The sequence below is a fragment of the Poecilia mexicana genome, unplaced genomic scaffold (genome assembly GCF_051168715.1).
Source record: "Poecilia mexicana isolate PSO_F unplaced genomic scaffold, ASM5116871v1 scaffold_18, whole genome shotgun sequence".
NCBI classification, from domain to species: domain Eukaryota; kingdom Metazoa; phylum Chordata; class Actinopteri; order Cyprinodontiformes; family Poeciliidae; genus Poecilia; species Poecilia mexicana.
The window spans coordinates 26,839,688-26,865,284 of record NW_028263387.1 but is presented as its reverse complement, the minus strand read 5'-3'; the positions used below and the strand labels follow the sequence as shown (position 1 = coordinate 26,865,284).

Sequence of the window (25,597 nt, the reverse complement as noted above, 5' to 3'; positions counted from 1 at the left end):
AGGGGAGAAAACGGGAGGTTCCCACCAGTTTCACTTTAATTTATAACTTTGGTATTTCAACCTGCAGACTGTGACCCTGGAGAGTTCAAACCCAGTTCAGAAATACCAGTTATTATGCGTTTCCAGCGAGCCTCCTCCAACATGAAGGGAGCTTTAGAGATAAAATTGATTGCTTAAGTTTTGCCGTATAACAGTCACAGGAGGAGGAACGCTGTCATATGTGTAGAACTGCAGCTGCAGAGGTGAAGGCAGACTGATGTTTTCAGCCATTAAGTTTTTCCTCCCTAAGTACCGGAAGTCAGATGGCCGTCCAAAAGCTTTTGATACAAACAGAGAAAATATTTTTTATTGTCACAAGAGGGGCAAAGCTATAATTATGTCTAGAACAGCTTTAAAAATTTGGCTAAAATTAGACAAATAAAGAATTAAATACATATTTTAGACCATGGTCTAATGAAATTAATTTAAATAAACCGAATTAATGTATATAAAATGTTTAACTTGTTTGTTTTTTAGATTAATTATGATTAGATTACGTCCTAATTTCGGATGCAGCTGTAGAGGCGAACGCAAGATGGCGCCACTGATCCTTTCTGCCAGTTTTCAGCCGTTACGTCTTTCCTCCCCAAGCACCGGAAGTAGATCTATCCAACGGCCGTCCAGAAGTTTTTAACAAACAGGGGAAATCCAGGATGTTTTACTGCAGCAGCAGCGGTTCCGATCCACTCAACATGTCTAAGAGCGGCATCCTGAGAGGAATAATCACCGAGAAGCTGAGCACCGCCGCCCGGGAGATCATAGCGGTGGTGGAGCGGACCGTAGCCGACTACGAGAAGGAGGCGTCGGGCTTCAGACGGGAGATCGACCGCCAGAGGAGGCAGCTGGAGCTGCTGCAGCCGCAGGTCAAGCTGCACAGAGGAGGTCAGTGGTGGACAGGAGAGGCGCAGTTTTGCTGAATTGAAGCAGCTGGGATGTTAATCAGATGTTTGTTTGTGGGAAGCCAAAGCGGGGCTCCCGGACCTGCAGAGCCATGAGGTGGTGGTTGTAGGTGAGGAGCAGCGGCAGCACGCAGGTAGGAGCAGCTCACTGGGTTTAACGCTGTTCATATACCGAACTGAACTGGTTCAAAATTAACGTTTCTTTATATTTATCACAACAAGAAGTCTTGAGTTACTCATTTTAATCGCAGCTCTTTGTGGTTTAGGTTTAGATTGACTCAAACATCAAATCATTTTTGCACATAAATATCTATAAAAAGAAACAGATATAGAACAGCAAACGGAAAACAAGTTGAATAAAAATATTATAAAGCAGCAACTCAATCTGAATTAAAACCAGTGAAAACCAACAGTCTGGATTAAATGTAAAAGATGAATAAACTGGATTTATTTGATAAATATGTAGTGATAGCTAAATATTTCAATGAGATCAAACAATTGGTTCACTGAAATATTAAGTTAATATAAAAAATTAATATAATATAAAACATACACTAGCTGATATTTTAAGTGGGATAAATTCTGCGACCAGGTGAAGCTCATGTTTTAGAAAACTGATAACACAGATTATCGTCTGGTTGTTTCCACACACCAGTCCAACCAAACTGCGTTTTTTTATTTTCGTCCAGATGTGAGGGACTCTGGGAGTCTGGACTTCCTGTGGTACGGTGATGATGACCATGATGAAGACATTCAGCCTGTGGTTCAGGTGACGCCGCGGTCCAGACCCAAACGGGAGGATCTGACAGACCCAGACTATGAGATATCACCAAGGTTACACATCTGTTATTCTACATCTACGGACAAAATGATTGATTCATCTGACAGATTTCATTTTAACCAGAAGTTGTTTTTACGAATGTCTGACTTTTCCAGGTCATTTCCATCCCGAGTCCGACCTGAGAAGAGGAGAGCCAGTAAACCTCTGAGCTCCCTGACCCACCTGGACTTCCGGGTTCGGGTTCTGGACAACCCTGAGACCGAGGTGCTCTCCAACAACGGTACGCTCCAGACGAACCGTGTGCTGGGTTCTCCTGAGGGGAAATGTTCTGAGGTCGTTCAGCCATCTGACCGACAGCTGAAGGTTTGGTTTTCTGTTCCAGTGTTTCAGAAGAGTCCCGTTCAGGACTTGAGCTGTCCTCGGGATCTGCAGGAGTCGGACTTCCTGGACCTGCTGCGGTCCTCCATCCCTCAGCTGGCTGCAGGAGAGCCGTTCGACCTGTTCATAACCGATACCAGCAGGAAGCTGCATCCGCTGAGGGTCAGCAGCCTGACCCCTGAGGAGATCTACAGGACCATCAGGTCCAGCGGGAACTCCGCCCTCTACGTCCGCCTGAAGGTTTCCGCTCCAAACCCGTCATCACTGATTCAGCAGAACATGTTGCTGTTATAGTGTGTTGGCCCTTCATAATGCCGGTTTTTGCAGTGTCTTCAAAGTAATAATATTTATTTTAGGCCTTAAATGTTCCCATATTTTCCATTCAGGGTCCTGGATCACATTTAGCTGGATCCTAGACATGGTTCTTCATTTTGTGTGAACATTTGCAGACAGCAGTCAAGCCTCAGAGCAGCAGCAGCAGCAGTGATGTTCTTCATCAGCTGGATGAGGAGTTGAGCATCAGCTCAGCCACGCCTTCCAGTGATCAAACCGAGGAGAACCTGAGGTAACCGGATCCGCTCTCGGCTCCCTCTGCTGCCTCCAGGGTTTCCACACACCTCCTCTGTTGTCCTGCAGGTTGTCGTCTCCCGTCGATCGGCCTCAGAGGCGGCGGCGGGGCCGGCCGCGCGCCGGGGAGGAACCAGCTCATCACTTCCTCAGAGTCTGTGTGTTGGAGGACAACCAGTCAGACGCTCCCACAGAAACCGGTGAGTGTAAAGCTCTGCTTCATGGCGGTGAAGCTTCTCCAGCTGAAGTCGTTCCTGTTCCAGAGCTGCAGACGTCGTCGGTGCAGGAGCTGAAATGTCCTCGAAGGATGCAGGAGGCTGAGTTCTTGGACCTGCTGAGGCTCACCTTCCCTCAGCTGGTTGGAGACGACAAAAAGATCAACATGTACAAGTCGGACCGCAGCAGGAAGCTGCAGAAGCTCAAAACAATCACCCTGACGCCCGAGGAGATCTACAGGAGCATGAGGTCCACTGGGACCAAGAAGTCCGTCCTCTACGTCAAACTGAAGGTATGAAAACTCATCTGTCGCTGCAGCAGTATGAACCCGTCTCTGCAGAGGACTCAGAGGAAAGAAACCAACATTTACTAGTCATTAGTTAGGACAGAACAGCCCAACTGTCTTTGTATACCTGCTGGCTCAGCGCTTTAGCATTAGCTTCTGCTAAATACCATGTTGGTTTAGCGCATTAGCAGAACTAATGTTTATGATTAATGCTTCAGGGTTTTCTGCAACCAACTTTTTATTTCTTGAATTTCTGGTTCTAGCAAAAGTTCTGTCCATGTGATTCAGACGTTTTCCACCAAATCTACTGCATCACCGGCTCTGATGCAGCCGACTGCAGCTTCATGTGAACTGATCCCTGGAGAGGAAACCGAGACCCCCGGCTGAATCACCAGGGTTGTTGGGCTGATCTAATCACTCAGTCCAACTTTTAGGCCAAACTGCCCTGCAGATAAATTCAGGAACCAGGAAATAGTCAGAATGAAACTTTGAACTGAGTTTTGAAGTGTCGAAGCTTTTGTTGATTTCCTCCTCAGACAGGAGGAGGCGAGGAGAGTGAAGACGAGGAGCAGAACCTCCAGCTGGTAAAGGACGAACCTCAGCCCACTGACTGTGTGGTTCTGGAGGATGAAACCGCTCCGCTTCAAAGGTAACCGCTGACAGCAGAACCGACCCGTCACCAAACCCCGGAGGGAGCGGACCTGTCCTAACTTGTTGTGTCTCTGCAGCCCTGAGGATCTGGACCGCAGAGGGTCGGGGCATGCAGCGGCGAGCGACGTGGGTTCTGGAGGGGAGAACGAGGCGTTGCGAGACGACGACGATGAGTGGGAACCAAACGCCGAAGATCTGGAGGAAGGAGACGATCCACAGCCAAAAAGAAGGAGCTACAAAGGCCCCAGGCGATACATGGAGAACGGCAAGGAGAGCAAGGTGCTGTGCCAGGTGTGCGGCGTCTGGTACCGGACAGTATCGGGTCTGACCAGACACGCCTGGGCGCACATTGGAGACCCCAAGAGCGTCTGCGGGGTGTGTGGAGAAACCTTCAGTTCTGCGGAAGACATGAAGGTACATTTTGAAGTTCACCAAAAGATCCATGACTGTTCGTACTGCGGGAAGGGGTTCTTCACCGCCTCGGGCCTCAAGAACCACGTCTCCCTGCACACGGGAGAACGCCAGTTCAAATGCAGCCACTGCAGCAAAACCTTCGCCGTCCAGTCCGCCCTGAACGTCCACCTCTGGGTCCACGTGGAAGACCGGCCGCACAAGTGTGACTTGTGTCCAAAGACGTTTGGACTCAGAGGCCAGCTCACGGCTCACAAGAAGAGTCACGTGAGTCGGGACCGGTACCTCTGTAACATCTGCGGCCGGTCCGTCGGCGACCTCAGGTCTCTGACTCGCCACAAGTTGACGCACTCAAACGAGCGCCACTACGGCTGCAAAGTCTGCGGGAAGCGCTTCAAGCTGGAGCATACCCTGAAGGAGCACATGAAGGTCCACACCACCAGGGACCGGATGTTCCTGTGTCACATCTGCTGCAAGACCTTCCTGTCCAACAACGCCCTGATGGGGCACATGAAGACCCACAGCGGCGAGCGTCCGTTCGTCTGCGTTGTCTGCAGCAAGAGCTTCTTCAACAAGTATGACCTCCAGAAACACATGCGGGTTCACACCGGGGAGACACCGTACGGCTGCTCCCACTGCGGCCGCCACTTCAAGCTGAAGAGCACCCTGAACGTCCACATCCAGAGCCACCTCGGCATCAAGCGCTTCAGCTGCGGCGTGTGTGGCAAAGCGTGTTCTCGACAGGAGCACCTGAATGTCCACATGAGGACCCACAACGGAGAGAGACCCTACAGATGTTCCCTCTGCGACAAAGCCTTCACCCAGAGCCACTGCCTGAAAACTCACATGAAGAGCTACCATCCCGAGCATGTCCTCTTCCAAGAACCGTCGACTTCCTTCATCCAGCCGCTGGTCACCGAAGGAACGACCGAATTAACGACCGACGGAACGACCGAATTAACGACCGACGGAACGACCGAATTAACGACCGACGGAACAACCGATGGAACAACCGATGGAGCAACTGAAGGATCGACCGAATTAATGACAGACAGAACGACTGAGGGACTCTAAGGTTTCTGTCTTTGTTAGCTTGGTTTGTTTGTGCCAATGCTGTGGCCTGTAAATCTAGAAAACAAGCATCTTAGCAGCTTTGTTTGCATAGTTGATTTCTTAATCCTGTTGAAACTGTTATAAGCCATTATCTGGTTAGCATTGCAGAAGGGGCTGGGTCAAAGGTCGTGGTCGGGCCAAAATGGAAACCTCATGAGAAAAGAAGTATCCAATTTAAATATCAAAAACCACAATAATAATATTTTTTCTGGTTTTCGTTTAACTGACTAACTTTTTTGTTGACAAGAAGCAGAAAACATTCCAACGTTTTATTTTCTCACATTTACTGAGCTTAACGGTTTAACTCACAGCAAAATGTCCTCAGGGTTCATGAAGGGCAATAAAAATGGTTTCCTATCAGAATCTGGTTTTTTTTTCTTTATTAGCTTAAAGTGACTAATTTGCAATAGCATCAACACTCTTCGGAGTGGAAGTTGTTGGAGGGGAAACCCAACCAAAGGACTGTAAGGCTTTTATCTTTGCTAGCTTAGTTTGTAGCCAATACTGTGTCCTGTATCTCTAGAAAACAAGCATTGTAGCAGCTTAATCTACATAATTGATTTCTTAAATTTGTTGAAACTGCTTTTTGCTATCATCTGGTTAGCATTGCAAAGAAAACATTGGGTTAAAGGTCGTGGTTCAACTTGAACAGGCTAAAATCCAAACAGATTTAAACATCAAAAACTACAACGATAATCTTTAGTCTGGTTTTCTATTGCTTTAGTTCTGCTGTGAACATTTTGTGTTGACAAAAGAAACAGAAAACATTCCAGCTGTATCATTTTGTATCATTCTTTTTGAGGACAACAACAAAATGGTTTCTCGTCAGATTCAGGAGATTCTTGTAGCTTAAAGTGGCTAATATATGCTAGCATCAACACTCTGGTGTGGAAATTATGGGGAAGAGATGACGGCTATTACAGAGAGTATAACTTCAGCAGATAACAAGAAGGCTGAGCAGGGTAAAGCAAGATTCATTTCAGTCTATAAAAATACATTCAGAAATGTTGGCAGCGTTACGGAAAACAAATCTCCATTTAGGCACTAATGCTAACTGCGCTAGTTATGCTAAAGGCTAATTTGTTAAAAATATAACTTTTACTTTTGAAATATTAAACTCCTGTTTTACTGCTGAACAACTACTCTTCTGTCACCCAGTGTGACGTCTCCTCTGCTAAATTAGCCATTTAGCTAACAGCAAATCTAATGCTAAATGCTAACTCAGACCAATTTCAATCCCTTCCCACCACATTTTGTGTTTTGATTGGTTGATTTTTGTACGGTTTACAAACGATAAAAATCACATCAGAAGAAAAAGAAAATGATGGAATCCAACAGCAGAAATAATAAAAACGGTAATTAAAGAAAAGATTTAGCCAGTTTGACATCCGATGGTTTAAATTCAGAATTCTGTCAGGAATTATTTCATGGAACGAATGGAAATGGGACGAAAACGGATTTACTCTGATTTTCTGAGAAATAATTATTTCATTTTGCTTTAAGCTTTTCACTGTAAAGAAGATACATTTAATTTACCGATAAAGAATCAATTATCAATAATCTTCTGTTGTAAACTGTTCTGTGTGTAAAGCTGGAAAACAAACTGACCTGGACCAGCAGCCCTGGTCTCTGGACAGAGGTCATACGGTGACATTTTTAGGGAAACTGACCGATTTTCTCCTGGTGTTTTTGTTTTTCTGTTGCTTCTGTGTAAACGGTGAAAACCGGTTCTGATGTTCAGTTCTGTCCTGTTTTTGTATCGACCCGTTTCAATAAAACACTAAGCTTCTCAAATTTTTACGTTGCTGTTATTTATCTTTTAAATCTGGATCTCCATTAGCAGTCAGCGCAGCAACTAACCTGAAGAAGCCTCTGACTTGAGACTTGCAGTAATGACAAGCTAACAGCTGAATATCCGGGCAGCAGAGACGATATTTGGCGATTATAGTTAAGAGTTTTTTAGTTTTTTTCCGAATTCTGAGCTGGGTTTGACGTCAGCGTTCCAGTTAATAAAGTCGGGATTTCAACATGGCGACGCCCAACGAGCCATTGTTCGCTCTTACAAACATTGTTTGAATTTTTTTCCACATAAACTCCATGTTGGGCTGCGGTTGCCACTGAACACATCGTGTTTATAAATTATACCGTTTTCTCTTCAGTGATTTTATATGTTGTTTCTTGGCTTCACGGTTGTGTCTTTTTGTTTTTTTCTCTCTTTCTGCAGATGCAGAAGCAGACTTCCAAGAACAATCGTTCTCTCTTTTCCGTCTCCATATCCGTTGTGTTTGAAATAAAAGCTATTTTTATTGATGTTTCATTTATAAGAGGAGCATCAAAGCGAAAGCCAGACAGTGATTCTGTGTCCCACCCTGCCAGACATGGATTAAAAACGAAGAAACATGTTGGTAAAACCCAAAGATCTGCAGGGATGTGAATACTTTGACAGACTGTCAGCGTTACCATAACATCGCCTTTCACAAATATTTACATAGATCCTCTCTGCTAAAATTATAAATGTCTTTTTTAAATCTTTTTTAATTTTTGCCTTAAAAATAAAAACCAAAAGCCCAAATTTCCTGGTGCAGTAATAGGAACCGCCAGCAGGTGGCGCCATCCCGCCTCACCTGGGAGGACGGAGGTCAATCATCAGCTGCAGGTGAGCTGCCGTTTCCTCTCCCAGCTGCTCTGCTGTTGATTATTCATGTCTAGTTAATAATAACTAGACATAATTATTAAAGAATAAGAAAGTCTGACGGGAATCTACCGTGTTTATCCTCATCCAGCTGCTGCACAGGACTGTAGAAGAAGAGACGACCAGCTGCAGATCTGAGGTGACACTTCCGGCCCTGCGGGTGTTTTCATGGCGGGCTTTGATTGTTCCCATTCTGGCTCCAACAGATTGGAGTTTGTTAAAGCTGCAGTAATTAATATGTAAACTTTAATTTAAAAAAGAAAAAAGTTTTTTATATGTTTGCTAAAGTTACGTTGTGACGTTTTAATACTGTATAAGGCAGATAATGTGTGAAAAACCTGAGCTGCCTTCTCCCAGTTCTCCCAGTACTAACTGCAGAAATGCACCACTGAGTCAGAGTCAACCAATCAGAGCCTGGAGGAGGGCTTTAGTGCTGTCAATCACTCTCCCTCTCCCTTGCTCTTTGCTATGCTACAGCTAGTTCACCACAACATAGTCTGTAACTAATGCTAAGGCCTTTTAGCATAACCACCAACGACGGCTGATAAACTGTTTTTCTGGAACAATAAGTTGCTTCTCTGTTTTTAGCACAGTTGGAAGTACATACATGAGGTTGATTGACAGCGCTAAGGCTCTCCTCCTGGCTCTGATTGGTTGTTTTTGACTGGGGGCAGCGCATTTCTTCAGACTGCTAGCAGCTCAGAGAAGAGGTGGAGGAAATCGGTCTGTTCACAGATTATCTGTCTTATATTAAACTGTCACAACATGGAGACAGATTTAATAACTATATATAAAAAGCATTTTTTATAAAAGTTACTGCAGATTTAAACATGCTGCAACATTTCCCAGTTAAAATCCTTGACTTGAGTGGATTTAGAGCCACACGACTAGTGGATCAACGTTTGCTAGCAGCTTCTTTGCATCTATAATGGCTGAGTTGTAAATTTGTCTCCAGTTGGCTGAATGAAGTTTGTACATTTCTGAGGACATAAAGTCTTAAAATCCTGTCATAACGGTTGAAAAACGTCTCAACTTGAGTTGATGAAACCTACAGAAATGTAATTCTGCTCGATTCAAATCGACTGGATGGGAGCAACTGCAGCGTTGAGTAAAACATTTCAGAAAAGTTGCTTTTCCACTTTTAAAATGGATAAAATAGAAACATCTTCTACTACAAAATACAACTAAACAGTTAATATAATAAATGATTTCCTAGCAGACGTTGCTAAGATAGTATAAGTTTCTGATTGTTACCGTTTGAAGAACTTCGTTCCAACCTCCAGGCTCGTATCAGGTCTATCAGAGCATTATAATATGAAACTTTCACAGTTATGATCATATTTGAGTTAAAAATGATACTTTATGTGATCATTTATGTAAACTCGTATTCTGGCCAGATTCTTTTGGACAGAATACGTGTTTTGTTGTGGGAAGCAGCAGGAAGAGGAAGTGTTGCCGTGGAGACTGTTAAAGTTGCCCAGATTGTTTCTGTCCAGCTGATGTGTATTAGCTCTGATTTGGTTTGAGGCTTTGCAGTAAAACGTTTCTGACAGCCGCCGCGGCAAATCCACAGGGCAACTCAACCCTGACACGACCTGTGACCCTCCTGGGGGAAGAGGAGGGGCGGGGTCAGAGGTCAGAGTGCCACGAGGTAAAAGAGATCTGCAAGGAAAGCTTCGGATGGAAACGGCTCAGAGTTGGTACGAAGAAAAACCAACATTTCAAGAACTTTGGCTTCTTTATTTAGGCTTCTAAGATTATGGCCCAAGTCGTTTTTTCCTCAAAGATGTTTGAGGTAAAAAAAAAATTAATGCAGGTCATTATTTTTAATCTCTAACCAGGCGGGTTTTAGTCTAGATTTAAAGGAACTCAGTGTTTCGGTTGTGCTGCAGTTTTCTGGATGTTTGTTCCAGATCTGTGGTGCCTAGAAGCTGAAAGCTGCATGTTTGGTGTTTAATGCAACAATAAGATGTAAAATCAGCAACGATGATTTCAGAGAAGCAGCTTTTGCTTCGGCCCAACAACAGGAAGTTCACCTGATTAAAAACCAGCAGATAATAGTAGCTTCATCCAGGAATGTTCTGGATTTAAATAAAAACTTGAACCAAACCTCCTGAATAGAAACACTTGAGTGTTTTGATGCTGCAGTGAATATTTGTGCCGTCAGCGTAACGTGATGTGATGGTTTTTGGCCGTCTGAAGGACCAGAGGCAGATCCTGGCAGTCGGCGCGAAGCTTTAAAACATGCTGAGCGTTTCTGTGTCTGATGGTCCGGCAGACTCCGCTGGTCGCACCGAACCGAGTTTATCCGTTTGTTTCACCTCCTTCTGCAGGATGGAGCAGATTCTCACTGCAGAAGTAAGTTTCCTTCATTATTATTTACTATTAAATGAATAACCTAGACTGCAACTTTTGACTTTTTTAAAGAAACTTTACAAATAATATCTTATTGTTTAATTTTAGCTAAGGTGAAGATGTGAGTTTTAAAGATTTTAGTTTTGATATTATTAATCTTGTTGGATTTTCTGTAAAAAGTTTCAGGTCATCACACAAAGTTAACCTGAGTAAATCCATAAAAAAGCAGTTTATGAGTTAATTCATCACAGGAAGAAAATCCTCATCATCAGCCCTCAGAAGAGATGTCAGTGTTTTATTCAGGCATTAGAGCAATAAATAATTATAAAATCATCAATTAGCAGGATTTTATCTTTGTTCAGAAAATCTTAATTAGTTTGAGGATTTAAAATGTGAAGATGTGACAAAAAATAACAAATAAGTGTGCATGCAGTTACACCCCAACTGAGGAAAAAATGAATTGAAATAATCAGGAAAACAATTTTAATAATGAATAAATGAGAAAGGACTATGGTTCCAATAATTAACTAATGGAAATTAAACATTTACATTTAAAACAATAAGTACATTTAAAAATAATAAAATGAAGTGTACCTACGCAGTTAACTGACTTTTTAATTATTGATCTTATTTTAGGAGATGCTGTTTATGAGTGGACTGAGTGGAAATGTTGCAGAACCGAACTATGGTGAGTAAAAATAAATTGAACATGAATAGCAGGTAATGTTCAGATGTTTTCATGTTTTTCAGATAAACAGCCCTCATTCGACTGGCCTGCTCAGGAATCCGAGCTGCAGTATTGCAGTCTGACCAGCAGGGGGCAGATCAACTCACACGCCGCCGCTGCTGTGAGTTTTCCCGCCTTTCTTACGTCATGGGGACGGAGACGATACAAGTCCCTGAAATGTTTAAGCTAAAGCAGTTTTAACATAAATAATGTTTCATCCTGTGATATAAAGACTGATTTATTTATTTCCAGGTCAGAAAGAATCAGTCTGTATAAGGGAATAGTTTTTTCTGTTTCCCTTGAAGCCAATATGTTCCCTTTCTGACACAATCAGTGTTAAATCCGGTCCAGGAGGCGCTGCGGGCCCTGAGGCCGCATGTCTGACAGGATGACCGCACTGCTGAGTCCGATGGCCTCTGAACGGCTGGAACATGAAACCGCTGCAAACCGTTTTCTCTTCCTGTTTGTCAGATACTCACAAACTCAGGGGCAAAGGTCAGAACTGGTCCAGTTAGAGATGGGGGGGAACTGAGTTATGCGTTTTTATTGCCTTTTACCGCCATCCAGTGGCCGTGGTTTTAACTGCAGCACAAGCTATGGGCCTTATTTGTAGCTATAGATTCAACAAAGAATTGAATCTTCATTCATTGAAATGAATCTTCGTTCATTTCAAAACAAACACATGTTTACCTGATAAAGCAGAGTATTAGGGCCATACTAAGAAAAATATGGGAATAAAGTCATAATATTATGACAATAAAGTTGTATTATTTCAAGAATAAAGCCAATGTTCAATGTATAAAGTTATATTATTACTTTATTCTACTAAAATTATGACTTTATTCTTGTGAAATGAAGTAAATTTTTAAAAGTGCTTCATAAGGGCAAAACAATTAAAAATAAGACAAAAAAAACTTTTATTTTTCATTCTTGTCATTTAATGACTTTATTCTCAAAATGTCATTGCTCCGTGGAACCGGACCGAGCGGTCTGTTTCTGCTGTTTTTAAACTAAAAGCCGTTTATCTGTGCAGACCTCCGTCCATCCTCTGGTCCCCCTCCTCCTCCACAGCGACAGACACCTCCCCCTCCGCTCCCCCTACAGCCAGCCAATCAGCGAGCCCGTTGCCCGGCAGGCCGACCCTCCCTCCTGGACACGCCCCTGTTACCACGGCAACAGCGTTTCCAGGCGAGTTCCGCGTCATTGAAGCAGAAAACCAGCAGAGCGGGAATCATAACCTTTAGTTGTTTTGTTCTTCTGCTCATTAATGATAAAGGGAAATGTCTCCTGATTTTATTTATATATATCAGCTAGTTGTAGTTTTTGTCCAAACGTCTTGGGCAGGAAAAGTTTAAGACAGTTGTGGATTTAATCACATCTGATCAATTTTTCCTAAGATTTGATTGATTTAAGGAACATTTAGTACCCTAATATAGCAGGTAGCAGTGCTGAGCACATTTCTGCTAATGTAATTATAGCAGAGCTCGTTTCTTTGGTTTAGCGCTTTAGCTAGCTTTGAAAACTTTTAGCGCACTTAGCGCTAATTTCCATTAGCGCCAGAGTTGGGTAGTAACTACACGTACTACTACATTCTTTGACTTTTTGTAAACAAAATTTACTTTTAGGAGTATTGTTACTGCACTTTACATTTTACTTTAGTAAAATTATTATGAAGTATTTCTACTGTTACATGAGTAAAATTTCTGGATTTTCTACCCACTGAATGAAAAACAAACATGTTTTAACCAAAAATTCACCACTCGGACACACAGCGGTTTTTGCTAACATCTCATAAGTTTTGTACTGAAAGAGTCTGATTTGGAAAAATATCTTTTCTCTTATTCCGAACCAAAAATTGAGTGCAATTTGTGGTTCTCTGCCATGTCTAATTGGTGCTAATGGAAAGTGCTGAAATTAACAAACTGAACTTTATTCAGGAGAATAAAGTTTGACCTCTGTGTTGAAGTTTTGGCTATCGCCTGCTAAGTTTCCTTCAAGCGCATTAGCGTTAGCGTGGGCTGTAGCGCCTGGTCGATCTGGTTTCTGGTGTTGGTCTGTAGCTGCTCTAGCGGCCGTAGTTCTGGTGTGCAGGTCCGATCTGCTGTGTGTTTGTCACCAGGCAGCCGGTGAAGAAGCCGCTGAACGCCTTCATGCTCTACATGAAGGAGACGCGACACCAAGTGCTGCAGGAAGGACGGGAGAAGGAGAGCTCTGCCATAAACCGCATCCTGGGACGCCGGGTGAGACACCTGATGATGTCACAGTAGCTGCATTTCCATTCACTGTAAAATTGTGCAAACTGATATTACGAAAATAAATCGATAGAAACACAACAATAAAAAAACACTCAAGTTTTTCGATTGAACATTTTTGGTCGAGGTGGTTTTTCAGCCATACAGAAACACTTTTTTTCTCATCAGGAGTCATGTGATCAGATGTTACTACTGGCAGAAACACCAAAGAAAATGACAGGAAGTGGTAGAATGTTTGTTTTTCTCCGGCTCCACCAGAGCTCTCACAGCATCACACAGATCATAAAAGGCTGTGTGTCTTTCCAGCGTGTTGAATCCGTCACTTTTCTGTAAAATGGCCGACTACAGTTTCCCCAACATGTAGCCGCTCCCAAGTAGGAAGATTAAAAATGTTGATATTACATAATGCTGCCCCTTTAACGGTAATGCCACAATTGCAAAAATTTTATTTGTATCTTTTTGTTACACCAATAGAAAATGGAGAAATATTTGCCCACATTTTCATCAGTTTCTGGTGTCTGGTGAAACCAGACCGAGGTGTCGGCCTGGTTTCTGGTGTCGGCCTGGTTTCTGGTGTCGGCCTGGTTTCTGGTGTCGGCCTGGTTTCTGGTGTCGGTCTGGTTTCTGGTGTCGGTCTGGTTTCTGGTGTCGGTCTGGTTTCTGGTGTCGGTCTGGTTTCTGGTGTAGGTCTGGTTTCTGGTGTTTCTGGTGTAGGCCTGGTTTCTGGTGTCAATCTGGTTTCTGGTGTCGGCCTGGTTTCTGGTGTAGGTCTGGTTTCTGGTGTCGGTGGTCTGGTTTCTGGTGTCGACCTGGTTTCTGGTGTCGGTCTGGTTTCTGGTGTAGGTCTGGTTTCTGGTGTCGATCTGGTTTCTGGTGTAGGCCTGGTTTCTGGTGTCAATCTGGTTTCTGGTGTCGGCCTGGTTTCTGGTGTAGGTCTGGTTTCTGGTGTCGTTCTGGTTTCTGGTGTAGACCTGGTTTCTGGTGTCGGTGGTCTGGTTTCTGGTGTAGGTCTGGTTTCTGGTGTAGGTCTGGTTTCTGGTGTAGACCTGGTTTCTGGTGTAGGTCTGGTTTCTGGTGTCGTTCTGGTTTCTGGTGTAGGTCTGGTTTCTGGTGTCGGTGGTCTGGTTTCTGGTGTAGGTCTGGTTTCTGGTGTAGACCTGGTTTCTGGTGTAGGTCTGGTTTCTGGTGTCGTTCTGGTTTCTGGTGTCGGTGGTCTGGTTTCTGGTGTAGGTCTGGTTTCTGGTGTCGTTCTGGTTTCTGGTGTAGGTCTGGTTTCTGGTGTAGGTCTGGTTTCTGGTGTCGGTGGTCTGGTTTCTGGTGTCGTTCTGGTTTCTGGTGTAGGTCTGGTTTCTGGTGTCGGTGGTCTGGTTTCTGGTGTAGGTCTGGTTTCTGGTGTAGACCTGGTTTCTGGTGTAGGTCTGGTTTCTGGTGTCAATCTGGTTTCTGGTGTCAATCTGGTTTCTGGTGTAGACCTGGTTTCTGGTGTGGGTCTGGTTTCTGGTGTCGGCCTGGTTTTGGTGTCACTGCGTTTTCCCGGCCGGGCCTGATGTTTGTCTCTTTGGGTCAGTGGCACGCTCTGCCTCGATCGGAGCAGTCCCGGTTCTACGATCTGGCCCAGAAGGAGCGACTGCTGCACATGCAGCTCTACCCCGGCTGGTCTGCCAGGGACAACTACGTACGTACCAAACTCATCCTGCACATTCACAGCACACACCTCCAGGAAAAAACTCAGGTTTTCCTTTGTTTCCAGGGAAAGAGGAAGAGGAAGCAGCTGGCAGGAAGCTCTTCCAGGTCAGAGGTCATCTGCAGCCTGGTGTAGTTCATTAATGTAGCCAAGAGTCAGACAGCAGCTGCTTGTAAACATTTTATAGGTGATGATCTGAAACTCTGTGCTGCTGCACTGTAAAAATTTAATGTTTGGGAATATTGCAACGTTAAGAACTGATGTGATGATGGCAACGTTCTTTGATGTTCAAATAATATTAGGCAGATATTGATATTGAAAATCGGTCCAATATTGGCCAAAAAAATGAGCATCAGATTAAACTGGAATGGATCGATAATCCCAGACAGAAGCAGTCCGCTCCAGATTTTAGTCCGCTCCAGATTTTCTGTCCCGGTTCATAATAAATGGGTCAGTTGTTTTCATACCTAATGTTGTTGACCATCATCATTGGTTTGAGTAATTTTAACTGAAGAGTTTTCTAACTTTTCACAATACAAAATAAATAAAAGATTCGTCCTGATATATTATCGGGTAAATATCGGTATGATCACAGCTGCGATATTGGTATCGTATTGGAAATGAAACTATTTTATCGGAACACTTCTCCATAATATCCTGTTTAAATCCAATGAGTGTAACCCATGTGATCGATTTAAATGTTTTATTTTTATAAAAATTCACACTTAATTAAATGTTTTCAGATCAATTCATGTAATCCAAATCATTTTCATTCCCGACAGGAATACAACCAACAACCTGAAACATTTGGATGAACATTTTGTTACTTTGGGTTTAAAATTAACCTGAACAGGCTCAAAAATATTCATACAGCTCTACTAAAGCTTCTCCACATCCTGGATTTCACCTACAGTATTCCATCACTCGCGTCTTTCCCACTCCAAGCCAGAAGGTGGCAGTGATGCACCTGCACTGGTTGAAGAAGTTAAAGAGCTTGGATGCAGCAAAAATGTTCAACTAAGAAGCAGCAGGAAAAAAAACTCTTTCCATGACAAAGTCCTGGATGCCATCTTTTCTCTGTCCTGTGAAGTGAAATTTTATTTTCTGTTTTTTTTTTCTGAGTTTCCTCCTGACCTGAATTTTTCCCGTAATTAGAGGTAGTTTGGGTTTTATATGTTGTCATCATTTGCTTCCTCCTGTGTGGATATTTACTGTGAAAATAAAGAAATTTCACCATCTGAGACTTGACTGATCGATTCAATCTTCGTCATTTTTGACATTCAGAAGAGAAAATAACAGAACAGCAAGAAAATAAAATGTTCTGCCTGATCGAGTCAGAATACAGCCATCATAACAAAGAGAGACAAATCTGTAAAACAGTTAAAGTTAAATTCATGCCTCAAACCTTCAGCACTACAGCTGAATATACGGACGACTCGGAGGAGTTGGGTCTGACCGATCAGAACATCGATCAGAACATCGATCAGAGCCGAGGTGTCCAAACGGTTTGCTCTGTTGGCCAAAACAAATAATTTAAAAAAACTTAACATTGTAAATATTTTAATATATTTAAACAATTACATATTTAAATATTTGCATTTAAATTTTTAATATTTTAATACATTAATATTTTTAATTATATTAAAAATACAAAAATTTGTTTAACCAGCTCAACACTAAACTACTTTTTATAAAATCTGAATTATTACAGATTTAAAACATGGATTCAAACTGTTGCCTTTTTAAAAGAAAATAAATAATTTACACATTTGTTCTTGACTTCTGGTCAGGCTGAACAAAATTAGGTAACACTTTATTTGAAGGGGTGTGAAAAAGACTGACATGACTGTCATAAACATAAAGAAGTCTTTATGAATGTTTGACAGTTGTCATGAAGTGTCATTCGGTAAATAATGACACTTTTAATGCAAAGTTGCTGTAAAAGTTGCATTGAAAGTCCATTAAAAATGCCAACTTTGCATTAAATTATCATAATTTACAAAATCATGCAAAGTTGGCATTTTTAATGGACTTTCAATGCAACTTTTACAGCAACTTTGCATTAAAAGTGTCATTATTTACCGAATGACACTTCATGACAACTGTCAAACATTCATAAAGACTTTATGTCTATGACAGGTGTTATGTCATGTCTATGACAGGTGTTATGTCATGTCTATGACAGGTGTTATGTCATGTCTATGACAGGTGTTATGTCATGTTTATGACAGGTGTCATGTCATGTTTATGACAGGTGTTATGTCATGTTTATGACAGGTGTTATTTATGTCAGTCTTATTCACACCCCTTCAAATAAAGTGTTACCCAAAACTATTTGACAGGCCACAAATGGCCCCCAAACCACACTTTGGACACCTCTGCTCTATAGCCAGGAGTGTCTTGAAACGAAGGATGAAACAGAAGAGTGGCCTAGTCAAAGTATAGGCCTGCTGATGAGTACTTGCAGCCAGAAGGAGCAGCACCAGGCACAGACTGGGTGAATAAATAAAATCATTTGAAAACTGATTTTTGGTTTTTAATTCAGGTTCTTTGATGAACTGAAACATTTAAAGATCCACAAAGAGAAACGCCACCAGTCAGGGGGCGAATACTTCCCCAAGGCACCGTTAAAGTCCAACAGAACCGAGCTCAGAACCGAGCCTGGAGAACAGGAGAAACATTGAGGTGAAACTTTCTCTGTAGAGTCCATCTGCAGTGTCGAGGAACAAAGTTCGGCCAGCAGCAACGTTTCTCAGCTTCGACCAGAGGAGAACCACCCAGACCCCGGCCCGGAAAGGTCCGTTTGGGTTCAGCACGCCTTCTGCAGGAGCAGAACTCAAAACGTCTTTCTGCTCCTCAGCTTCAACATCCAGAACAAGTTGGGCCAGCAGCCTGGAACATGAACAGCTCCAGCTGCTGAGCAGAGCGGTACCAGGTGGGTTCTACGGTCCGGGTCCCGGTGGCCCGCCCACCCTGTCCGGTCCTCACTCATCCCTCTCGATGCCCATCGTGTGGTACCTCTCTTTGCAGGAGGACAGCAGGGCCCGCGGCGACAGGAACACGACTGGAACCGTCGTCTGGACGTTCCTCTCCAGGAAGTTGAAGACCGGGTTCCACCAGACCCGGGTCAGGCAGCTGGTGGAGGCTCCGCGCAGATCCTGGACCGACGCCACAAACAAGAGTAAGACACACACCAGGCTACAGGTGTTAGCTAGCAGATAAAAGCTACATCAGCTAAGCTAATTCTGCTAGCATCAGCTGTAATGTATATTTATTATAAGTTAAACAGGAACGAGGTGAGAGCTAGTTCTAAGCTAGTGGTTTGTTTATTGTCGTCATAGCAACTGTTAAGGCAGTTAGTTACGGTGCCTACCAAGATGGCCGTCAGCTACAAAGTTCCTGGAAATTAGTTTCTACAGAAACAGGTTTTAGAAAAGTCAAGAAAAAGAATCAGAAACATCACTGCAGTTTGGAGAAACGACTGCAAACCCAAAACAAAAATCAGAAGTAAAAAGCTCAGAAGATGTTTTAAAGTAGAAATGTTTGAGTCACAGACAAATAAGAATAAAACACTACATTCAAAATAACAATTGCTGCTAAAATCACATTTTAAAAACCATCTGATTCCACCATGAATCCAGCAGAGGGCGCCGCAGCACAAAGTCCTGAACATTTTGCTTCAGCAGCAACAAAATTAAAGAATTTTATTTGGACTTTACGTAATAGACGAAGAGAGAAGCACATGATGGTGAAGAACTGCAGACTAACCATTTAACTGAAAAAACAAGTGAATATAGATCGACTTTGATAACTCAAAGTTTAACATTCAGGTGTTTCATTTTGTTTTAGATTTATTTTAAGATATTTTAATATATTTTTAACATGTTGTGTATGAAGATGTGGAGTTCCCATGATGCTTTGCAGGTTGCTCCACTTTACCTTTAATTATGTTGTGTTTAACTGGGTGTTGGTTCAGTACAGAAACTGGAGTTTTTAATGCATTTCCAGTTGTTTTTGACATGGAGGGTCCAGCTCATTTGACCACTGAGCGCTGACTGCATGCTGGAGCTTTTTGGACTGAAATGAGTAAATAAATTGTTGTTTTCTATAAAAAAATACTAGTAAACCATCCAGGAAGAGTTCAGGTTAAGTATTTTCTTTCATAAGTTGATTAAGTTAGAAAATGTGGGTGTTGAGAAACTTCAGTTATTATTTACATATTAAAAATAAAGTGTAACATTTAAGTAATTACAACTTAGATGTGTCCATCCATCATTTTCCTTCCCCTCCCCAACAGGTTGCTACAGCAACCGGACTGAGGCGTGTGATCGGTTCTGCTGCGACTGATCAGACTCACGTGATTGTTGGCCATGGTGTGGTACCACCAGAAGACCCTGGTGGTGACGTAGTAGGCGATGACCACGTCGATGCTGTAATGCTCGTGACCTATCAGGATGCAGACGACCCCGGAGGCGCTGAGGATCCAGCAGGCCCAGCGGTACCACCACATCCAGCGGGGCGAGTCTGGAGAACACACTTCAGGTAAAAACAGGTAGGATCTGCCTTTTACTGCAGTCAGCTAATGACCAGAACCAACCCTGGTTCTGGTTCTGATGCCAGAACCAGGAAGTGACTCCAGAAAATCGCGCACTAGCCAAATGTATTGATTTTAAAGGTGGTATTTAAGCAGTTTATTGTTAAACTTTGTGTGAAAAGCTGCTGAAGCTCATCTGAAGCTCTGTGGGAGAAAACCGTTTCTGTGGACTCACATTCCTGAATGAAGAGGTAGGACAGCGTCAGCATGACCGTGTGGCCGCTGTACAGGAAGTCGCCACACATGAGGTGAGAACTGGTCAGAGACAAACCTGGAAAATAAAGTTTGATTAGCTTTTGATCAGATAAACTGATCAACTCTGCAGGGATCAGCCAATCAGAAGCCAGCTTCATAACAATCAACCAGTAAGCCGTTAGCATGTTGCTACCTCCTCCTGAAATGAGCCGGAGGATCCTCCAAATCTTCCCCGTTGAGTCGTTGTAAAGCTGCAGAGAAACAATCGATTATTGGCTCTAAGCTTCAGCAAACAAACTGAGGATGAGGAGAAGAAGTCAAGTGTCCAGCCGACCTTTGGGGCGCAGACCATGTGCTTCCCCGGCACCGGCAGCGTGGTGATGTACATGGTGACGCAGCGATACATGTAGAGAGTCCCGATGAGGAAGAAACACCGCCGGCCCACGATGGCTCTGCAGAGAACCAATCAATCACCGATCAATAACGGCTTTAAACAACAAACACAGGATGAAATGGAGGTCATGGAGCCAAAGAAATATAAATGCTGTAAATACGTCATTTGCTTCTACATCCATTATTACTCTTATTAAATGAATACCATATTCAACAACTTGTTTTTGTAGCACCAACCACAGCAACCCCAGCATCCCCAATAACCCCAGCAACCTCAACATCCCCAGTAACCCCAGCATCCCCAGTAACCCCAGCAAACCCCAGTAACCCCAGCAACCCCAATAACCCCAGCATCCCCAGCATCCCCAGTAACCCCAGCAACCCCAGTAACCCCAGCAACCCCAGTAACCCCAGCAACCCCAATAACCCCAGCATCCCCAATAACCCCAGCATCCCCAATAACCCCAGCATCCCCAATAACCCCAGCATCCCCAGCATCCCCAGTAACCCCAGTAACCCCAGTATCAGTCAGTGGTCGTACTTGTGTTTGAGCAGCAGCCACTGGACGAGCCAGAGCCCGACCAGGATCAGCCCGTTGGTCTCGGTGATGGTGAAGGCCCAGGGGACTCGGTCCACGTAGTCGAAGAACTTGTCCGGCAGCGGCGGGCTCACCGACTTGTCCGGCACTCTCTCGTGGACGATGGTGATGACGACGGTGGTGAAGACGAGGTTGAAGAAGGCGTAGAGGAAGGCCACGCCGGTCTTCCACCACTCGCTGGGCAGGCTGTCGCCGGACTCCGCCTTGGCGCCGCAGATCTTCTCGTAGTCGCAGCGTCTCTTCAGCTTGTTGTTCAGAGACTCGATCAGCATCAGGCTGCACAGCCCGCCGCGCCTGTCATTACCGTCATGGTCGTCTAGGGGGGGCGACAGCGTCGAGGCGTGGCGGCTGGGGTTACCATTGGCAACCCTCTGTGGATGAATCTGCGTCGGGGAGTTTGATGAGGTCACATTGACTTCTACGGGGATCCGGACTTCCTCCTCCTCAATTAGCTCTGAAGCGGCCATCGACCAGACTTTATCAACCAATCAGAGTCCTTCCAGTCAGGCTGTTAACCAATAACAGGCCTGATCAATTATCAGGTCTGGTGTTTGGTCTCTGAGCTCACAGATAAGGCAGAACCAGATAAGGCGAGTCTCAATCAGCAGAAACCTGAAAAACAAACATTTACATTTCATTTAGAGATCAAACACTCAGTTTCACTGAGGTTAAATGTGATTTCTGGTTTCCACTCCTCAAAACAGGAAAGACAATATGGCATCTAAACAGTCTACACAAGCGTTTAAACATCTTCAGATTATTTTTCAAACTGATTTATTCAAGCAAACACAGCATTATCGGTAACCAGACAGGCTGGTGTCCAAAGTTTAACCTCCAGGTATTTAGGAACCTGCAGCTGGATCTGATCTGTAGTAAACTTTTAAAACACGGCTCAGCTGAAATAACGCCTATCAGGATGATAAGGAGATGAAACCCTGTCTTTATAGATCGGAATCGGTCAATCAGCTGTGAACCAGCCAATCATTTCCCCAGAAAGGTCTGAACTCTTCCTGCGATCAGATGATTCATTTCGCGAGTCATTCTTTTCATCTCATGTTTACTCCCGACAGGTCGTTGACCTTTTCACACACACCCCATTGTGTGTGTTTAAACAGCCTGAGCGCACATGGACCTGAAATCATTTCCATATTTAAACATCCGGGTTTTATTACAGAAACTTTGCTCTGATTACAGAAACGGTGTGTTTCTGTGTGGAGGAGTCGAGTTTCTGCAGGTTTTCATGCATTTTTCTCCCCAGACTCTGAGCAAGAAGCGGTTTGACTTCAGGTAACCTCAGGGAGACACTCCCTCCACCGAGACGTCCTGAGAACCAGTCTGGTCGCATCCACCAGGAGGAAGAGGAGGAGCTTCCTCAGTATCGGCTCAATGACAACAGACACTCGTCTTAAATGAGAACGACTTCCTGTTACCCAGAAGTCATCAGGACTCACATGAAGACAAGTTTCAGCTAAACACTCATTCCTGATTCAACTGATTATATTATTTCAACTTTAAGAAAATTTAATAAATGTTCAAAAAAAATAAAAAAAACTATCATATAAAATTTAGGGAAAAAAATACAAGTATGCAGAAATATACCTGCAAAAAGGTAAATATATAAATTGTAAAAAGAAAATAAGTAATCAATAACAGAAGTACACAAAATTAAAAATATAAATACAATTGTAATCAATAAATGAATAGAATAAAACATATAAAACAATCTAATGGACATAAAAGGCCAGAATAACTGATCTACCTTTGCTGCAGCTGTAAAGCTGCTTTGATGTCTGTGGAGTGATTTAAAAATTCAAACCGATTCCATAATAAAACTTTCTACCTTCAGACACAAAGTCCTTTTATTTGCTCTCCATCTGTGGAGCTTCACACATTTGAATATCAAAAATATTTTCTATCCCTCTGATGAAACCAGAGGAGGAGGAACGTTTCCGTTTGGACAAGATGACCAACAACTGCAGCGTAAATGATTTAACTCACAAAGAGCTGAAGCTGAACGGCTCCAGAGGACGCAGTGAAAAGGTTTTGGCCTGCAGCTTGTTCCACATGAACCTGCAGCAGAAACACTTTATCGTCACATTAAAATGGAGCTGTTTAGAGAAATCAGCATCAGGTTTCCAAGCCTAACAACGCGGCTCCAGCTGCCAAACATGGCGGTGGCAGCTTCATGCTGTGGAGATGTTCTCTCAATGCACAATTTAAATTCTTCAAAATAACCGTAAATCAACAGCTGGGTGACTGTTAGAGAGACTTTGCCACTACATTTAGTGACTTTTCAGAACCTCTAGCAACTTTTTTCTGTTATGGGAGATTCATGGAAACTACAGAGCACCAATCATGATCCTACCATAGGAGCCAGTAGGAACATTTAACTGCAGCAGCCAACAGCGAACCTACAGCAGACCTTTTGCCAGAAGCATGAATTTGTCCTGGATGAGTAGATGTTCTGATCGGCTCTAGAAAGACCCCGACATACTTATGCAAAGCGCCGAAATCGGTTCTCATTGACGAGATAAACATTGCATCATTTTGTTTCTGAACTCGACACCAGGCCGGGTCCAACTATTTCTACAGAACTCAGTCCGAAGTGTTGTCTGATTGGTCAGAAGTTTGTTGCTGAGTTTTATGCAGACGTTGCTCAGACAGACATGTTGACATTTCTCTTCCACTATCCGGTTTCTGTAACCGCAGGAGACATAGAAACTTTTATCTGACGCAATGAGGAATTATGTAAACTTTTATGATTCTTCACTGACTAACTCTTATAATAATATGACTGGTGAATGGTTAACAAGGCCTGGATGGAAACTATAACATTGTTCATGGATTAGTCTGTTTCCAGAACGTCTGCGCCGTTGTATGGGAGGTGTGTGTAAATGCAAACATGCAGGAACCGCATGACTGCCTGCTTGGATTCGGATGAAGTATGTGGGAGCCTTTAGGGTCCCATCCAGAGCAAAGGGGTTTTCTATGGGCAGCTGGACACAGAGCTGGATCAGGGGAGACCTGAAGGGGCAGCAGGCTGCAGGAGGGTCACATGGTGGGTCTGCATCCTGCAGGACCAGCACTGTAACACCACTGCTCTACTGAGGCTCTGCTGCAGGACATCTAGCTCTGGTTTTAGCATTTCTTCTTCATTGGGTCACCTGTACTTGTGCATCAGGACAGACGTGTGCAGAAATGTAAGAAAAGTTTGTTTCAGATGTAGTGTGTGCGTTAAATGCCTCCTGCGCCCGCTGACTCCCAGGAGCCTATGTGTGATGTTTACATGTGATGGCCGGTATGTGAGCTTAAAGCTAAAACCTGTGACCACCAACTCATCCAAGGGGATTAAGGAAACCATCCCTGGTTGATCATATGTCACAGAAAAAGCAAACTCACCAAGGCCAGGCCTAAAACCTGTTTCTAGGCCGTTGAAACTAATGTTACGGATCAAAACTTTAACAGAAAGCTGTGCTCTATTCCAGCTGCTGTTTGGACCCGTTAAACCTGGAGAGTTTCTCCTCTGAACAGACTTTCTGTGCGTTTCCTGGCAGCATCCTGTTTACGGAGTAACGGGGAATTAGGCCTAATGAAGTTAGAAACACGGGAATTCAATTTCCACAGATTAGAGCTGATTCATCAACACGAGGTGGGAGAGGAGGAGCTACAAGCCTGAAAACAGATGTGATCCAGACACACTCCAGATTATCAGTCAATGAAAGTCAGATTACTCTCAATAAAGACTGTCAAACGTTAACTAAGCTTCACATGCATGATGCAACCAGCTTATTCTATTCACTAATAATAAATAAACCATGATTAATCACATTTAATCACATAAATACAAGTCTCATAAAGACGCTTAGGTAAACATTCTTAACACTAAAATAAAACACTAACAGATGTCAGACAAGGCTATTAAAAATGTTATGCATCATGTTTTATACGTTTAAAATAAATTAAGGAAACTTGCTTTAATTTTAGAACTTTAACATGCAGATATATTTCACTAAAATATAACATGACATGTTTAAACACTTTTACAAACTAACAGAAAATAAGTAACAATATTCACTTTCCTAACTGCCTGAAATGCAAATGTAGTTCTAGAGCAGGAAACCCATTTTTACTGTAAAAATATTTACCTCGTTTTCAAGCTAGCTCAATCAAAACAGTCTCAAACTTTTACCTTCTTTAAAAACTGCCTCCAAGTCAATTTATCGATCGCTCAAGGTTTGCTCGGAGACTTTAAACTGATTTTTTGTTGTTTTTCTGAGTTTCCCTTGAGTCCTTCATTTTGAAATTACGACATGAAGCTGAATCCAGGAAAACACCTGTCGACCACAAAACCTAACTGTTTGCGCGGGTTTCCTCTCCACTAACTGAAAAGATCTAGAATAATTCAGGGTTTTCTTCTGGTAATAAGGTAGACAGAGATGTACTCACCGCTTTCTGAAACAATTTCACGTCTTCTTCTCGGAAACGTGTACTTTCCTCCAGCTTCCCCTCCGTCCTCCCTCCTTTTCTCCGCTGGCAGTGAAGGAAGAGCCCCGCCCCGCGGCTCGTGCCCGGCGTTCTTCCATGTTTAGACTCCAAATATGGTTCGCTTACTTCCGCTCCCAGGCAGCGCTCTCTCTCTCTCTCTCTCTCTCTCCCTGTCTCCCTCTCTCTCTCTCTCTCTCTCTCTCTCTCTCCCTCTCTCTCTCTCTCTCCCTCTCTCTCTCTCTCTCTCTCTCTCTCTCTCTCTCTGTCTCGGATTCCGCCCC

General features: G+C 43.3%; 3 protein-coding genes across 4 annotated transcripts; 2 read left to right on the top strand and 1 right to left on the bottom strand.

Annotated features, from left to right (window-relative positions):
- Positions 1–614: 614 nt before the first annotated feature.
- On the top strand, positions 615–7,135 carry LOC106910478 (uncharacterized). 2 transcript variants are annotated; one of them, XM_088015570.1, is made up of 10 exons: positions 615–921; positions 1,007–1,072; positions 1,628–1,772; positions 1,875–1,999; positions 2,102–2,337; positions 2,547–2,662; positions 2,734–2,864; positions 2,928–3,172; positions 3,703–3,815; positions 3,895–7,135. In XM_088015570.1, exons 1-10 carry the CDS (start codon positions 693–695, stop codon positions 5,300–5,302), a joined length of 2,814 nt encoding a protein of 937 aa, XP_087871696.1. In that variant the 5' UTR covers positions 615–692; the 3' UTR covers positions 5,303–7,135. The 2 variants fall into 2 exon arrangements, with proteins under 2 accessions (XP_087871696.1, XP_087871695.1); XM_088015569.1 differs by having other exon boundaries at positions 1,001–1,072.
- Positions 7,136–11,119: 3,984 nt separating this feature from the next.
- Positions 11,120–15,186, top strand: LOC106910477 (transcription factor 7-like 1). The gene is made up of 4 exons (XM_088015225.1): positions 11,120–11,236; positions 12,149–12,303; positions 13,232–13,355; positions 14,935–15,186. The coding sequence occupies exons 1-4, from the start codon at positions 11,120–11,122 to the stop codon at positions 15,184–15,186; spliced, it is 648 nt and encodes a 215-aa protein (XP_087871351.1).
- A 2,379-nt stretch (positions 15,187–17,565) lies between these two features.
- sgms2b (sphingomyelin synthase 2b) lies at positions 17,566–25,384 on the bottom strand. The gene is made up of 7 exons (XM_014977115.2): positions 25,278–25,384; positions 20,775–21,443; positions 20,175–20,292; positions 20,034–20,091; positions 19,821–19,916; positions 19,409–19,575; positions 17,566–18,209 (listed from the first exon to the last, which is right to left on the bottom strand). Exons 2-7 carry the CDS (start codon positions 21,296–21,298, stop codon positions 18,036–18,038), a joined length of 1,137 nt encoding a protein of 378 aa, XP_014832601.2. The 5' UTR covers positions 21,299–21,443; positions 25,278–25,384; the 3' UTR covers positions 17,566–18,035.
- Positions 25,385–25,597: the final 213 nt, after the last annotated feature.

Excerpts from the sequence above, each read along its gene's own strand:
- LOC106910478 (XM_088015569.1), top strand. The coding sequence starts at position 693 with ATGTTTTACTGCAGCAGCAGCGGTTCCGATCCACTCAACATGTCTAAG. Across the intron at positions 922-1,000 it reads GGTCAAGCTGCACAGAGGAG|CCAAAGCGGGGCTCCCGGAC; the intron begins GTCAGTGGTGGA and ends GTTTGTGGGAAG. Across the intron at positions 2,000-2,101 it reads CGAGGTGCTCTCCAACAACG|TGTTTCAGAAGAGTCCCGTT; the intron begins GTACGCTCCAGA and ends TTTCTGTTCCAG.
- LOC106910477 (XM_088015225.1), top strand. The coding sequence starts at position 11,120 with ATGTTTTCATGTTTTTCAGATAAACAGCCCTCATTCGACTGGCCTGCT. Across the intron at positions 11,237-12,148 it reads ACTCACACGCCGCCGCTGCT|ACCTCCGTCCATCCTCTGGT; the intron begins GTGAGTTTTCCC and ends TTATCTGTGCAG. Across the intron at positions 13,356-14,934 it reads ACCGCATCCTGGGACGCCGG|TGGCACGCTCTGCCTCGATC; the intron begins GTGAGACACCTG and ends TCTTTGGGTCAG.
- sgms2b (XM_014977115.2), bottom strand. The coding sequence starts at position 21,298 with ATGGCCGCTTCAGAGCTAATTGAGGAGGAGGAAGTCCGGATCCCCGTA. Across the intron at positions 20,092-20,174 it reads ACATGGTCTGCGCCCCAAAG|CTTTACAACGACTCAACGGG; the intron begins GTCGGCTGGACA and ends GTTTCTCTGCAG. Across the intron at positions 18,210-19,408 it reads ACACCATGGCCAACAATCAC|GATCTGCGCGGAGCCTCCAC; the intron begins GTGAGTCTGATC and ends GCGTCGGTCCAG.